Below are 16,003 nucleotides of genomic sequence, written 5' to 3' on the forward strand. Positions count from 1 at the left end.
GTTAAATAGGTTGGCTGCCTGAGGCGGTTCTCAATCAGAGTCAGGTGATTCTCGTTGTCGCTGATTGGGAACCGTATTTAGGTAGCCTGGTTTTCGCCTTGTATTTCGTGGGTGATTGTTCCTGTCTCTGTGTTAGTTTTCACCGGACAGTTGCGGTCACTTTTGGATTTTCGTTTTTTCTTGTATTGGAAGAGAAAAGAACGAGCGCCATTCTCCTTGCGGAGATGGTGCTAAATACATCATCACGGTCAATCCCTGGGATTGGGCTGACTAACACGATTCGTTTTGCTTGGAAGGAAAAGGAGTTGGAGCCGTTAGGACGAGAATCTTTTGGAAGAATTATATTGATGGGGATTCTAAAGCTGACGGTGAAGGACGTGTTTTGTTTCCAAGGCAACTCGTTGGAGGGAGCATACGACGTCGCGCTATATACGGAAGAAAAACATGATGATATCCTTAGAAGGGCAAGAGCAGTGGGAGGTGAGAGGCCGATGTGCCACTACGAAATATCAAGTCTGGCGAAGAATAACTTTAGGGTTGTAACTGTTAACATGTACAACCCTTACGTTAAGGATGAAGAGGTGAGGGCTTTTCTGGGGAGATACATGGATAACGTTTCCTCAGCTAGGCACCTCAAAGACTCCCTTGGGTTTTTGGAATGGGAGGAGAGGTTTCCAGGCCCTCCTCAGGGAGGACCCAAAGGGACATGGTGGATACCTTCATCCTCCTGCTATGTTCTCCCTTGGGGCTGACAGGGGGACTTTGTTTTATGCACGTCAGCTCCCATTTTGCAGGCGCTGTATGGCATATGGACACATTTTCGCCTCGTGCAGTATGAGAAAATGCAGATTTTGTGGATCTGAGGATCACGAGGCGAGGGATTGTGACAAGCTTAAGACATGCCATGGGTGTGGCTCGTCAGCACACCTGTGGCGGGGGTGCCCGGCCCGTCAGAGGTCATATGCGTCTGCGGCTGGGGGGGAGCAGGAGCGGGGGATGGGGGAAGAAGAGGAGGGGAAGGAAACATGCCTCATGACAAGACTACAAGTCCAGAGGGGAAGGCCACAAGGAAGGAAGAGGAGCAAGAAGCGGCGGATGGAAGAGAGAAGGAAACGGAAGGCACGGGAGTAGGAGAACCAGGAAAAGCGATGGAAGAAGGCAACCGAGTGGAGGAGAATGAGAGAGAAGAAAGTGAGGGAGGAATGGTAGAGAAGAAGACGGTGGAAGAGCAAGTGGACTGGGGGAAAGTGACATGGTGGAAGAGATGAGGGGTATGGTGGAGGAGCTGGCGGGGGGAGGGGGGTGGTATATCTCCACTGCCGACATCACCAAAGAAGAGAATGAAGAGGAGGGTGCGATTGGCCGACAGTGAGGGGAGGGGATGGCCAAGAGATTGATGGGGGTGGGAGAAACCTCTGGGTTGCTGCTGGTTTCCCAAGACTCTCAACTTCATTTGGGTGGGGACACACCTAACAAGACTCAGGACTGGGTACAGGAGGAGGTGGGAAGTTTTTTGTTTGGGGACCAGCCTCCCCAATTTTCTTCCAAACCAGCTGCAACACTGGGGAGGGGGAGGATTGTGGGGGTAGACTCAGGGGGTGCAGGGCACCCCGAAGCCAAACACTATTCCTGCATCCTGGGATGGTGTGATGGAGGAAGAGGGGGATGTCGGGATTACAGATGGTGTTCTCACCGGTAGATATGGAGCAGGGGAGCATCGGGTGAGTCTCCTGTTTTTGTTTTTTTCTGTCTGGGTTTAGTATTTGAGTGTATTACATGTTTTATTTTTTTTTCATGGAGTCTAATTTTACTTTTGTTAGTTTAAATGTAAGGGGTTTAAGAGATATTGTTAAGAGGAGGGTGGTTTTTAGTTATTTGGAGGGTGTGGGGTTTGATTTTTGTTTTTTACAGGAGGTTCACCTGAGGGATGGAGGGGATGTTAGTAGATTTAAGAGGGAGTGGGATAAGGGAGAGTCGGTTTGGGGTGTCGGGGGGGTGCACTCATCTGGGGTAGGGATTTTGTGTGGGCACAGGGAGGTAAAAGTGGAAGATTCCTTTGTTGTAATGCAGGGGAGGGTTATAGGGGTGGATGTCACGATAAGGGATTGTAAATTTAGATTAGTGGTGGTGTATGGGCCACAGGTGGTGGCAGACAGGAAGGAGATGGTGGACTGTCTGACGCCCCTGTGTGTTACAAATAGGAAATTAGTGATAGGGGGGATTTTAATACAGATTTAGGAAGAGGGGGGATAACAGTGCAGGCGCCATTGCTAGGCTAATGGCTTGCCATGGTCTGGTAGATGGTGGTATGCACACTACTCCGAAAATGGACGGTCCTACATGGCGTAACTCCAGGGGGGTTGAGCGGAGGCTCGATTATATTTTTGTACCCAGGTCTTTGGGAAAGTTGTCTGGGCGGCTGTTGCCTGTTTTCTTTTCAGATCACGACGGGGTGCTCCTGCAGGTGGGGTCGTCGGTCTGCCTCTTTGGTAAGGGGTACTGGAAGCTAGATCGGGATGTGCTGGAGGAGCAGGCTTTTGTTGACGGGTTTTATGTTTTCTTTAGGAGGCTTGAGGGTCTCCGGTCCATGTGTGAGGGGGTGTTAGAGTGGTGGGATTTAGTTAAGGTGAGGATTAGGGCTTTTATAATAGGGTATTGCAAGAGGAAAAAAAGGGAGGAGAGGAGGGAGGTGGATCGTATCCAAAGGTTAATTGAACTCGAATACGAGGCAGGCAACCTCGGCGGGTCGTTTGACTGGGAGAGATCCTCAACCCTAAAGGCGCAGCTCAGGGAGTTGCAGGAGCGGAAGGCTCGAGCTTTCCTGGAGCGTGCCCCAGCGGCTTTCTAGAACATAATGAGACTTGTTCTGCTATGTTCTTTAAGTTGGTTAGGCAAGACAGAGTAGGAAGGTAATGCATGGTGTTAGGGAAGAAAATGGTAGTATAGTTAGAGAACCAGAGGATATGGTCAGGGTGACAACTGATCATTTCCAAGGTTTATTTAAGGAAAGGGAAATAGATGTAGAGCAGGGAAATGTGTTTTTAGAACACTTGTCCAGGCGGTTGCCGGAGGACATTAGAGAAGTGATGGAGGCCCAGATTTCACTAGAAGAGGTTGAGAGCGCTCTTAGGAGGATGGGAAAAGGGAAGGTGCCTGGGATGGATGGGCTGCCGGCTGAGTTTTATCTCAAGTTTTGGGGTATACTTGTACCAGTGGTCCTCGAAGTCTTGAAGGCCATCCTTGAGACGGGGGTCCCGGGGGGATCAATGGCTGTTGGTGTGCTGTCACTTTTATATAAGAAGGGGGAAGTAACTGACCTTGGCAACTGGCGGCCGTTGACCATGCTGTGTGTAGATTACAAGCTACTTGCAAAGGTTTTAGCAGACCGGTTGCGCACAGCCCTTCCCTACGTCGTTCATGAGGATCAGACGTGCGGGGTAGAGGGCCGCTCTATTAGATGGAACCTACAGTTAATCAGGGACTCCATCGCTTGGGTTGAAGATAGAGGACTGCCTTTTATGGTAGCAGCGCCAGATCAGGCGAAAGCCTTTGATCGCGTGAATAGATCCTTTTTATTCAGAGTGTTAGGTCGATTAGGATTTGGGTAGAAGTTTATAGGATGGATTCGTACATTATATGTCGGAGCGTGGTGCCGAGTTAGTGTAAATAGTCACTTGGGTGACGTTTTTGACCTCTCGTCTGGGGTCAGGCAGGGGTGCCCACTCTCGGCTCTCCTCTTCGTTCTGTACATGGAGCCTCTGGGGGCTGCCATTAGGGCAGACACAGGGTTGGAAGGTCTGCTGATCCCTGGAAGTGGTGGACTGCGTGTTTAAGATGACGCAGTACGCCGACGACACTTCCTTGTTGTTGTGCAAGGACTCGTGCCTGACAAGGTCCCTTGCCATCTTTGGGGATTTCACTCGAGCGTCGGGAGCAGTTCTGAACCATGCAAAGTCTTCCGTCAAGTTTTTCGGAAGATGGCGCGGTAGAACGGATGGCCCTGAGGATTCTCGGGGTCCATTTTGAGACCTCTGGCTCTGCGACGCTAAACTGGAACATGTGTATTGCAGTGGTAGAGAGGAAGCTAGCAATGTGGAAAGCTAGGTATTTGTCTTTTATGGGCAAAGTCCTGGTCTTAAAGGTGGATGTGTTGCCGTCGCTTTTGTATTTGGCATACATCTACCCATTGCCGGCTTGTCTGAGAAGGCCTCTAGTGAAGCTTGTGTTTCAGTTTATGTGGAGTGGCAGGTATGAGTGGGTCGCCAGGGCACGCATGATCTGTCCCATCGGGGAGGGAGGTAGGGGGGTACCACATTTCCCCCTCAAGCTGGACACAATTTTTGTTTCTTTCTTGTTAACGGAGCTTGCTCAGCCAGTGATACACCCGTCCGGTTACCTCCTGCGGGTGTTTTTCTCGTATCAGGCGAGAAGCATAATGGTGTGGTCTAACACGGGTCCTCGGGCGGAACAGCTGCCGTGGCACTTTGGTCATGCGGCCAAGTGGCTGCGTGCGCACCCTGAGGTTGAAGTTGCCCAAGTAGGTTTAGATCATAGGCACCTGTACGAGGAGGTCAGAAAGGCAGAGAGTCGGGCGCCTGTAGTAGGCATCTCGGAAGCGGTCTGGGAGGGAGTGCAGGTGCGGGGTCTGGACAACAGGCTCAAGGACCTGAATTGGTTGAGCCTTCATAAGTGTTTGCCGGTACGTTCCATCTTGTACCGGTTTAGTTTAGTGCAATCTCCCACCTGTCCAAGATCCTCTTGTGGCAGGGAGGAGACTGTGCGTCATGTCTTTTGGGACTGTGCCTTTGCCGGAGTAGTATGGGCTAGGGCACGGGGGTTGTTAGGTTTGGTAAAGGGGGATTTTGTATTGACGTGGGCCAGGTTAGAGAGGGGTGTAGGGAGAGTGAAAGGGACGGATAGGGACAGGTTTCTGCTCTGGCTTCTCATGAGTTTCTTTAAACGGGGGCTGTGGGAAGCAAGGCTGAACATGGAGAAGACAGGGAGAGATTGTGGGGTGGAAGGGATAGTGAGGAGAGTGGAAGGAGATTTGAGGGGGAGGATGAAGAGGGAGGAGAGGAAGTGGGGGCAGCTTGCTGCTCGGGAGAGGTGGAAGGGGGGTTTAGGGCTGGGTGTCATTTAGATTTGTAAAAGGATAGATTAGGGACGGGGAGATAGGGAAAGGTGTTTTGTAGGGTGACGGGGAGGGAAGATGCTCCCCTGAGGTTTTTGTTTGGGGTTTATGTTTAGTTTAATTTAATTAGTTTAATTAAAATTATCATTATTTGTGTATGTATGTAAATTATGATTTGTAAAGAATGAATGGTACTGAAGATAATAAATTATTTTTTATAAAAACCAGTCAGGCTGTAATAGGTTTCACATTCTGTTTGTTGTTTTTGTATTTATAGTTATTCGTGTATAGTTAGTTCGTTTTGTCTTCCTAATAAACATGAGTAACTTACACGCTGCATTTCGGTCCGACTCTCCTTCAACAAAAGAAGAACGCCGTTACAGAATCACCCACCAAACACGGACCGAGCAGAGGGGTCAACAGGCAGGACCAGCGCAAAGAGGAGCCGCGTTTTAAGGATTTCTGGACATGGGAGGAAATCCTTGACGGAAGAGGACCCTGGGCTAAACCAGAGGAGTGTAGCCGCCCAAAAGTGCAGCAGGCGAAGAGGAAACAGGAGCTAAACGACAGGCAACGACAGCTGGAGAATCAAAGGGAGGTGGAATTATTCAGAGAATGGACATGGGATATAACGACGTGGGAAGAAATAGACAGGTGGGCGGCCGACCCAGAGAGAGTGCCGGAGCCCGCTTGGGATTCACTGGAGCAGTGCCAAGAGGGCTATAGAAGAATGGAGTTGAAAAGAAAGTCACGGCGGTGCAGAGCGAAAACCGAAAAGCAGCCCCCAAATTTTTTTTGGGGGGGGCTATCAGGGAGTATGGCTGCGTCAGGTAGGAGACCTGCGCAATCTCCCTGTGCTTACCGGGGGGCTAGAGAGACCGGGCAGGCACCGTGTTATGCAGTGGTGCGCACGGTGTCCCCAGTGCGGGTGCATAGCCCGGTGCGGTATATTTCAGCTCCGCGTATCGGCCAGGCTAGATTGAGCGTGGAGGCTCTACGCATTCGGTCTCCAGTGCGTCTCCTTGGGCCGGTTTACATGGCACCAGCCTTGCGCTCTGTCTCTCCGGTTCGCCTACATAGCCCAGTGCGGGCTATTTCTCCTCACAGCACTGGCAGGGCAACCGAGAGTATTCAACCAGGTAAGGTTGGGCAGGCTCGGTGCTCAAGAGCTCCAGTGCGCCTGCACGGTCTGGTTTATCCAGAACCACCTCCACACCCCAGCCCTCCAGTAGCAACTCCCCGCACTAGGTTTCCTGTGCGTGTCCTCGGCCAAATACCACCAGTGCCAGCACCACGCATCAGGCCTTCAGTGCGCCTCGCCTGTTCAGCGCAGCCAGCGCTTTCTCCCTCTCCTGCGCTGTCGGAGTCTCCCGTCTGTTCAGCGGTTCTAGAGCCTTCCTCCTCTACAGCGCTGCCGGAGCCTCCTGTCTGTATAGAGCAGCCTGAGCTGCCAGTCTACATTGAGCAGCCAGAGCTGTCAGTTTGCATAGAGCAGCCTGAGCTGCTAGTCTGCATGGAGCAGCTAGTCTGCATGGAGCAGCCAGAGCTGCCAGTCTGCAAAGAGCTGCCAGTCTGCATGGAGTTGCCAGTCTGCATGGAGTTGCCAGTCTGCATGGAGTTTCCAGTCTGCATGGAGCTGCCAGTCTGCATGAAGCTGCCAGTCTGCATGAAGCAGCCAGAGCTGCTAGTCTGCATGGAGCAGCTAGAGCTGCCAGTCTGCAAGGAGCTGCCAGTCTCCATGAAGCCGCCAGAGCTGTCAGTCAGTATGGAGCAGCCAGAGCTGCCAGTCAGCATGGAGCAGCCAGAGCCGTCAGTCAGCATGAAGCAGCCAGATCTGCCAGTCAGCCAGACTCTTCCAGATCCGCCAGACAGCCAGACTCTTCCAGATCTGCCAGTCAGCCAGACTCTTCCAGTCAGCCAGACTCTTCCAGATCTGCCAGTCAACCAGACTCTTCCAGATCTGCCAGTCAGCCAGACTCTTCCAGATCTGCCAGTCAACCAGACTCTTCCAGATCTGCCAGTCAACCAGAATCTTCCAGATCTGCCAGTCAACCAGACTCTTCCAGATCTGCCAGTCAACCAGACTCTTCCAGATCTGCCAGTCAACCAGACTCTTCCAGATCTGCTAGTCAGCCAGGATCCGCCAGTCAGCCAGGATCTGCCAGATCTGCTAGTCAGCCAGGATCCGCCAGTCGACCAGGATCTACCAGTCAGCCAGGATCCGCCAGTCGGCCAGGATCCGCCAGTCAGCCAGGATCCGCCAGTCAGCCAGGATCCGCCAGTCAGCCAGGATCCGCCAGTCAGCCAGGATCTGCCGGATTCAACTGCCTGGCTGGGCTTTTTCTCAGTACTGGGCTTTTTCTCAGTACTGGGCTTTTTCTCAGTACTGGGCTACCTCTCAGTGCTGAGCTGCCCCTCAGTCCCGAGCTGCCCCTCAGTCCCGAGCTGCCTCAGTCCCGAGCTGCCCCTCAGTCACGAGCTGCTCCTCTGTTATGTAGGGTTCTGGGTGAGGACTATTCGGCCATGGTCGGCGGTTAGGGTGGATTATCCATGGACGCGAAGGGGCGGAACAATGACATTTATGAAGTGGGGTCGACGTCCGGAGCCGGAACCGCCACCATGGACAGACGCCCACCCGGACCCTCCCTATGGTTTTGAGGTGCGTTCGGGAGTCCGCACCTTAGGGGGGGGGGGGTTCTGTCACGCCTTGGTCTTAGTATTTTGTGTTTTAGTTTATTAGTTAGTCAGACCAGGGTGTGACATGGGGTTATTATGTATTGTATTTTCGTATTGGGGTTTGTAGTGTTTGGGATTGTAGCTGATTAGGGGTGTGTGTGTGTTAAATAGGTTGGCTGCCTGAAGCGGTTCTCAATCAGAGTCAGGTGATTCTCGTTGTCGCTGATTGGGAACCGTATTTAGGTAGCCTGGTTTTCGCCTTGTATTTCGTGGGTGATTGTTCCTGTCTCTGTGTAGTGTGCACCAGTCAGGCTGTAATAGGTTTCACGTTCTGTTTGTTGTTTTTGTATTTATAGTTATTCGTGTATAGTTAGTTCGTTTTGTCTTCCTAATAAACATGAGTAACTTACACGCTGCATTTCGGTCCGACTCTCCTTCAACAAAAGAAGAACGCCGTTACTGTATTGGTGTTTGATGCTAGTGTTTTTACTCTCAGTGTGTTCTGAGTGACAGTGTGTGTTATCTCAGTGAGGGTTGTGCATAGTGTTTGGCTGCACTGAGAGTTTTGAGCCATGTGTTAAGAGTTGTGTTGCTTGGAATGAGTTTTGCAGGTGATGTGAACTGTTTAGCTCAGGTGACTGTTGGTAGTGCAGACTGTAGTTAGAGTTTTCCACATGTGACTCCAGTTGTGCCCACTGTCGTTTAGCAATCGAAAAAAACTGTAAGTTACATAGTGTATTTTCCACCTAACCAATCAGATGGCATGGTGTAGATACTGCCATATTGCTTATACTCATCAAGTGTCAATGGGGGTGTAATGAATTTTTAATGTTTGTGCTTTTCTTATAACTAATTTCTGTGTTCTACTCGTGTGCTGTTCTACAAACCAATTTCTGTGTTCGTGCAAGTCTCTGACTGTACAAATCCTCACTATCAGTAACAGCAACTTGGCAGTACGCCCAGACCTTGTTTTGAGAACGAACAAAGATATCTCAGTTTCAAGGTCTCAGCTTAGAGAGAAAGAAGCCTTGTGAGGTATTGGTCTGTCACATGTGACAAACCAGTATCAGTCTGTCACATGGATGAAACAAAATGATTAATGATTAATTACTCATGCTAAATCATACAAATATAACTTGTCCGTAACATAAGACAACTGCTGGGACTGCTCAGTCGGAGCTTCTGACAGACATTCACTGTGGTGCATTACGTTTGTTGGAACCTCTCCAGCGCGCTGGCAAATAACAATTATTAATTTCATATTGTCTTTGACTGTCCCTGTGTAAAAATGTCCACGACAGGGGTTTGATGGTGGGATTAGGCAGGAAAATGAAGTCATCTCACAGGATGAAAGACGCTGCGCTGCCCCCTCTGGTTGGTCCTCCAATGTTTTATTATGACTCCCCCCCCCCCCCCAGAACCCCACTAGGTGACTGGAACTCTCACTGTGATCACATCAAGATGGCATTCTACCATTAGAATAGATTTGTATTCATTGGTTTATCACAGGAGAGTAATTGAAAAGAGACAACCGCTTTAAATGTGGACCTCTGTGTGAGTCCGAATGACAATGTTTCTTATTGAACTAAGAAGACGTGCGTGAAAGCAGTGAGTGTGTGTGTTTCGGTTTGTGTGTATGGTTGAGTCTGTGTGTGTGTTTTGAGTGTGAAATCATTGTTCACTTTCTTTTCTCTGTGATGTGCTCAACCTGAACTACAACTGACATCCTTCCACTGACACACAAAGTACCCGTCACGATGCCTGACACCCCAGTCACATTTAGTGAATGGTAGAGGAGCCCTGAGATAGATAGCCACCGTTTCAAACAAACAACTTTAAGTCCCATGGAGGCCTCAAACTTACATCGACCACTGTGCAACAATACCTGAACAGACAAACTAACTTCACCCAGCAGAGAGAGAGAGAGAGAGACCAAACTGGGCCAAGTGTGAATCCAGTAACCTGCTCTACATCGTCTGTAGCGGTGGTTCCCCACTCCAGTCATCCAATACCCCCAACAGCACATTTTAGTTGTGGCCCTGGACAAAAAAAACCCACCTGATTCAACTAATTGAGGGCCTGGTGATTAGTTGACAAGCTGAATCAGGTGTGCTTGCCCAGGGCTATGACACAAATGTGCGCTGTTGGAGATACTCAAGGACTGGAGTTGGGAACCATTGGTCTACAGGTGCAGCATAGCTAGGGACATGATTACATGGATAACAGGCAGAAAGACTACACCACCTGGTGCACAAAGACATTCAGGATCTATTAGATCATGCTGCACCCTAGTAAAACATGCAATGTTAGTTTAAAAAAAGAAACGGACCCCAACAACGTAATCTACTTTGTGGGTGTGATAGAGTCTCTTGAACATTCTTGACCCCAATCAGTGTGGTGGTAAATACATTTTCTTTCACAGGGATCTTGAACGTTCTGGGGCTCACATCCAATCATTGATCAGGGTAGTGGATTGTCCTGAATGTGCTGGGACTCACATCCAATCAGGGATCAGGATGCTGGTTTGTCCGGAAAGTTCTGGGGCTCACATCCAATCAGGGTGAAAGTTTGTCCTAAGCATTCTATGGCTCTCATTCAATTAGGGATCAGGGTTATATTTTGTAATAAACGTTCTACAGCTCACATCCAGCCTAGAGGACATATGCTGAAAACTGTCCCTCTCCATTTTTCTCTCCCTATTCCTTTAGTGCTGTTCCTTCCTCTCTTGGAGACCCCCCCTTGGATTTCTGTGTTAGCACCATGGACTGGTGTAGAAATTACTATGAACCTGCACCATGTCAGACACCAAGCACAGGTAGCTGGTTCTGGATGAGGGGTGTTAGCTACCTGTTGGACCCTTGAGCATGGAGGGTTGGAGAGGAGAAGCCTGCAACATGAATTGCCATGTCAGTGATTAGAGAGGCTGTTGAGGAAAGTGGTTTCGGCTTGGAATCTATGATAGAATCTGGCAGCAGGATTCACTCAAGTGTTCAATCTGTTGACAAGTGCTGTGTCGCCATAGGAACATGACCTTTCTACTCTGTGTCAACTAGCAGCAATCTTTTCTTGGCCAAGAGGAAGAGGACAAGTGTGGTGGTAAATGAATTTGCTTTTCACTTTCACTCTCTGTAACTCCCTCACTACCTTCTCTATCTCTTTGAAAGACTCCAGCTGAACATCGCTGGATGATGCTCCGAGTAGTCCGACCTGAGCTTCCTCCATTGTATATCGAGGATTGTGCTCCTTGGCACCGCAGTGTCGCCTGGTACTTCTGGAAGCCGGGGTAGAAGCACGTCGATCCCCAACACTTCTCATTACACTAAGACACATCCTGATCTGATTCTAGACATAGCCAGACGTAAAAAGAGACGCACTGAAATAGGCGACAAATAGATTACTAAGAATCAGAGAAATTGCTTTCCGTCTCCGTGTTGTCACTCAGATTTATCTTCCGCTTTCGTGAGAAATGCTGCCGGAGGATTATTGCACAAACAGAGAAAGACAGAGAGAGAGAGGGAGAGAGAGAGAAAGATAGAGAGAAATCCTATGCATGTCCTTTGCAGCCTGCCTCTCTGCTCTAATCTTTAAAGTAACTGTACACATGAGGAAAAAAAGGCAGGGAGAAAATGAGATCATTAAAAGCAACGGCGGGGCAATAGATCTAAATATTTTACGACGCTGCAAAACAACACAAACAAAGTGCTGTGCCGGCGAGATAAGGGGACGGGCTTGAACACAAACCACTACGTGGTGGCCATCTGAGACACTGAAGTGATGGACGAGCTTCAAGAAAACAGCAAAGTAGACACGCGAATAAATAAACAGTCTAAACATATCCAAGTTGACTTAACAACATATAAGAAACTCAAAATATATCCCCCGAAACGGACCCAGTCATTTTCCCTCCCGGGCGTCTTCTGTGATCTAAGGCTTTTCATGCTTGGGTTCTTAAAAAGACGCCTGTCTAAACGAACATAAAACCAGCAGGATGTGTTGGTAGTTAATGGGATTTCCGCTATTTCTGTTTCTCTATATCTATGTTGACTGCTGATTCGCTAGGCTTGATCCTCGGTGCAGTGAGTAGCCACCTTGAGCTTAGGCAGGCTGATTTCCACATGTTTGTTCTTCCAGCATGGCCAAGACATCCAATTCCATCAGGCCTATTCTCTCATGGGGCTCCAGCTACATAGGCTGTGTCCCAAATGGCAAACTATTCCCTATTTCGTGTACCACGTTTGACCAGTGCCCATAGAGAATAGGGTAACATTTGGGACGCAACCAGAGAGAGAGCCCCTAAGTCCTGTAGCGGGGACAGCTAAAAATGTTATATGCTAATGGTCATGATAAGAGTCTGCTGTGAGAAAATGGTGTCGCAGTTAACCCGTTTATGACCTTATTGGGCAACGCTATGGGGAATTGTTCAATCAAACAAAGGAATAATCTCAAGTAACAAGCCAAGGGTATTATAGGTGGCAGACGGTAACATGATTGACATATTTACATGTCTGAGCTCTCTCCAAGCAGAATCTCCATGTATTTGTTCCTCATCCCGGAAGAGCGCACACTTCTCCTATAAACTCTAGGGCACAGAGTTTTTCTTGGTCAGGTAATATGGTCTGGAGAAACTCCAGGTTCTACTGATATCTCACCTAAAGTTGACATTAGCTCTGTGTGTGTGTGTGTGTGTGTGTGTGTGTGTGTGTGTGTGTGTGTGTGTGTGTGTGTGTGTGTGTGTGTGTGTGTGTGTGTGTGTGTGTGTGTGTGTGTGTGTGTGTGTGTGTTTCGGCTGTGCCTCTCACCTGGAGCTCTGTAGAAGCCCAGGTCATCCTCACTGAGTGGTAGCAGGTAGACCTCACCTTCCTTCCACAGCAGAGGGTACTCCTGTCCCCCAGAGAACTGTCCAGACCAGCGGTCTGGGTCTGCAGAGGGGTGCATGACAAAATGACTCAGGATGATAACCACAATACAAGGGGTTCACAATTCACCAATAGTTAAAGAGCTGAATGCTGTACTTTTAAGATAATCAGGATTGGCTGAATACCTTCAAGGAAGTCAGAAGTGATGTTGAAAGCTGCATGGTCATTGGAGGATCTGCAGGCCAATGAGTGTCCGAAGCAGAAACATGAGGTGCAGCCAGCTGGGTTGTTCTCCTGCAGGTTAAAGGAGCCTGGCTTGCACCTACACACACACACACACACACACACACACACACACACACACACACACACACACACACACACACACACACACACACGCACACGCACACGCACACGCACAAAACACATTGTCATTATATGCTTCATCACTGCAGCTTGGTGGGGCTAATCTCTCCATATTGTGGAGCAAGTTCAGAGAGCATCACTAGGCCCTGTGAGTCAGGTCGTTTGAGACTATCTGCCAAGTGAACATGTGTTGCTGTTTGTGCTGCAGTGTTGGGGCATAGAGAGGCAGCCGAGGCCAATCCCCACCAGCTGATCTCACACTGTGATACACTACCTCCAGAGAGACAAGTTGTGTGTTTGTGTGTGTAGAGGAGTGAGGTGTGTGTGTGTTTGTGTATGTGAGAGTGCGTGAGGGGGATCTGTGTATGTGCGTGGGTGGTGTTCAGAAACAGGACTATGTAAGTCACATCAGGGGAAAGAGTGTCCTTGTTCAACGGAGCATGAAATAACACACAACACAACAAAAATAAACAAGCTAGAAAACAAGCAAAAATAATTCAACACTGGGGATCGTCTCATGGCTGCGTATTTTGCTAATATCAAACTCGTGATTTGTTTGTGTTTTGTCGGTCTAATCATGTAAATCTTAGAGAGCAGAAGAAGAATGATTAAAACGTGGGTGTAGAGAAGGTTGGGTACAGACAGAAAGTCTAAAAGAATCATGTTCCCCGCAGTCCTTTCAGCAACATTTTGAAGGGAAAGGGAAAGTATTCAACTGATGTACAACATGCTATTGCATGAGATTTAGCTCATTTCCATCCATAGTCCTTGGTTGATACTGTATGTGTCCTAACTGTCTATGAATAAAAGTCTACTACCATTTACACCGTGTGTAATCATCCCGGGACAAATGTACTTGTCTGTTATCATGAACCTGTTTTCAATGGGTTACGACGCCGACTCAAAACAGTTTGTCAAAGAGCGGTGCCATAAAATGTCAAGAGATGTTTTGTTTAACAATGGCAGTGGGCAGCATCAAGGTTTAATCCAGTACTCCACTGTACTAACAACATGAAATGTTCGCTACCATTGTTAACTGAACAAAGAGCTAGACACTAAAAACGGTTACCGTGGTTTCAGGTGACACAGCAGCATATCACGGGTCACCTGTCACATGCCTATTTTTCCCTTATCATTTTTTTGGAGAAAGAACAGCACAATACAAAAGCCACCTGTCGCACGCCTGTCCCTCCACGTTGTCCTTGCAGTGACAACCGCCGTCCAGCGTAGAGCAGATGCCAACACTGCCCCTGGTTTCACAGTCACACGACCTGCGGAGAAACGATAACAACATCCTATTACGGTCAATGTTCAGCCAGAGGTCAAACTGGTTATGACCGTGGCCATAACGTCATGGGGCACTAGATACGGAATAGATATTTGGTCGAGTATTTGGTCGAGAGACTCTTTGTTTCAGTGTACACATTGCGGGGCGGCACGTAGCCCAACGGTTCAGCACGTTGGGCCAGTAAACGGAAGGTTGCTGGTTAGAATCCCAGAGCTGACTAGGTAAAATATCTGGTGATGTGCCCTTGAGCAAGGCACTTAACCCTAACTAAGAGCGTCTGCTAAAATACTCACATAGTTTCCTTGATTAGTTATGCTGATAAGGGGTGTTTAGTCTTCGCTTACTCTTTTTCACACACATACACACACTGAAAATAGCCTGATTCAACGACCGTGATTGGTTAAGTGGGGTCACTGCTGTGCCAATCAAAAGCTTTGTTCTATGAAACATGTTTAATCATCTTCATTGATTGATTGTTTTCCTCCAGAACTAACACAGAATCAATATTTTAACGAGGTTGCTATTAAGAATAATTCAATTATCCCCTGGGCAGGCTTCTACTCTGTTCTGCTCTACTGGCCTGCATAATTCACACCTCACTTCACTGCAGAACACTGGAAGACTGAGGTAGGGATGGAGAGAGAGATAAATGAGGGAGAGAGATAGAGGGAAAGGGAGAGAGGGATTGATGGGAAGAAGGAGAGAAGGATTGGGAGGGAGAGGGAGGAAGCGGGAGAGAGGGATGAAGACACACACTCCAACACACACGCACTACATATGCTCAAACACACAAAACACACACACATGCATATTGACATATATAGACACACTTTCACACTCTTCACATGCTGTTGCTACTCTGTTTATTATACACTGCTCAAAAAAATAAAGGGAACACTTAAACAACACAATGTAACTCCAAGTCAATCACACTTCTGTGAAATCAAACTCTCCACTTAGGAAGCAAGACTGATTGACAATAAATTTCACATGCTGTTGTGCAAATGGAATAGACAACAGGTGGAAATTATAGGCAATTAGCAAGACACCCCCAATAAAGGAGTGGTTCTACAGGTGGTAACCACAGACCACTTCTCAGTTCCTATGCTTCCTGGCTGATGTTTTGGTCACTTTTGAATGCTGGCGGTGCTTTCACTCTAGTGGTAGCATGAGATGGAGTCTACAACCCACACAAGTGGCTCAGGTAGTGCAGCTCATCCAGGATGGCACATCAATGCGAGCTGTGGCAAGAAGGTTTGCTGTGTCTGTCAGCGTAGTGTCCAGAGCATGGAGGCGCTACCAGGAGACAGGCCAGTACATCAGGAGATGTGGAGGAGGCCGTAGGAGGGCAACAATCCAGCAGCAGGACCGCTACCTCCGCCTTTGTGCAAGGAGGAGCAGGAGGAGCACTGCCAGAGCCCTGCAAAATGACCTCCAGCAGGCCACAAATGTGCATGTGTCTGCTCAAACGGTCAGAAACAGACTCCATGAGGGTGGTATGAGGGCCCGACGTCCACAGGTGGGGGTTGTGCTTACAGCAGGACGTTTGGCATTTGCCAGAGAACACCAAGTTTGGCAAATTCGCCACTGGTGCCCTGTGCTCTTCACAGATGAAAGCAAGTTCACACTGAGCACATGTGACAGACGTGACAGAGTCTGGAGATGCCGTGGAGAATGTTCTGCTGC

At 48.7% G+C, this 16,003-nt stretch overlaps 1 protein-coding gene across 1 annotated transcript in view; it reads right to left on the reverse strand.

The window, feature by feature from the left end:
• LOC135544568 (laminin subunit gamma-3-like) overlaps positions 1-16,003 on the reverse strand; it is a 269,997-nt gene that overhangs the window by 122,048 nt on the left and 131,946 nt on the right. The window contains exons 7-9 of the mRNA XM_064972283.1: positions 14,202-14,300; positions 12,849-12,985; positions 12,607-12,726 (exon numbers count right to left, since the gene is read on the reverse strand). Coding sequence (XP_064828355.1) covers positions 12,607-12,726; positions 12,849-12,985; positions 14,202-14,300 — 356 coding nt within the window. The remainder of the gene's footprint in view (positions 1-12,606; positions 12,727-12,848; positions 12,986-14,201; positions 14,301-16,003) is intronic.

Source organism: Oncorhynchus masou, chromosome 8 (genome assembly GCF_036934945.1).
Source record: "Oncorhynchus masou masou isolate Uvic2021 chromosome 8, UVic_Omas_1.1, whole genome shotgun sequence".
Taxonomy (NCBI): domain Eukaryota; kingdom Metazoa; phylum Chordata; class Actinopteri; order Salmoniformes; family Salmonidae; genus Oncorhynchus; species Oncorhynchus masou.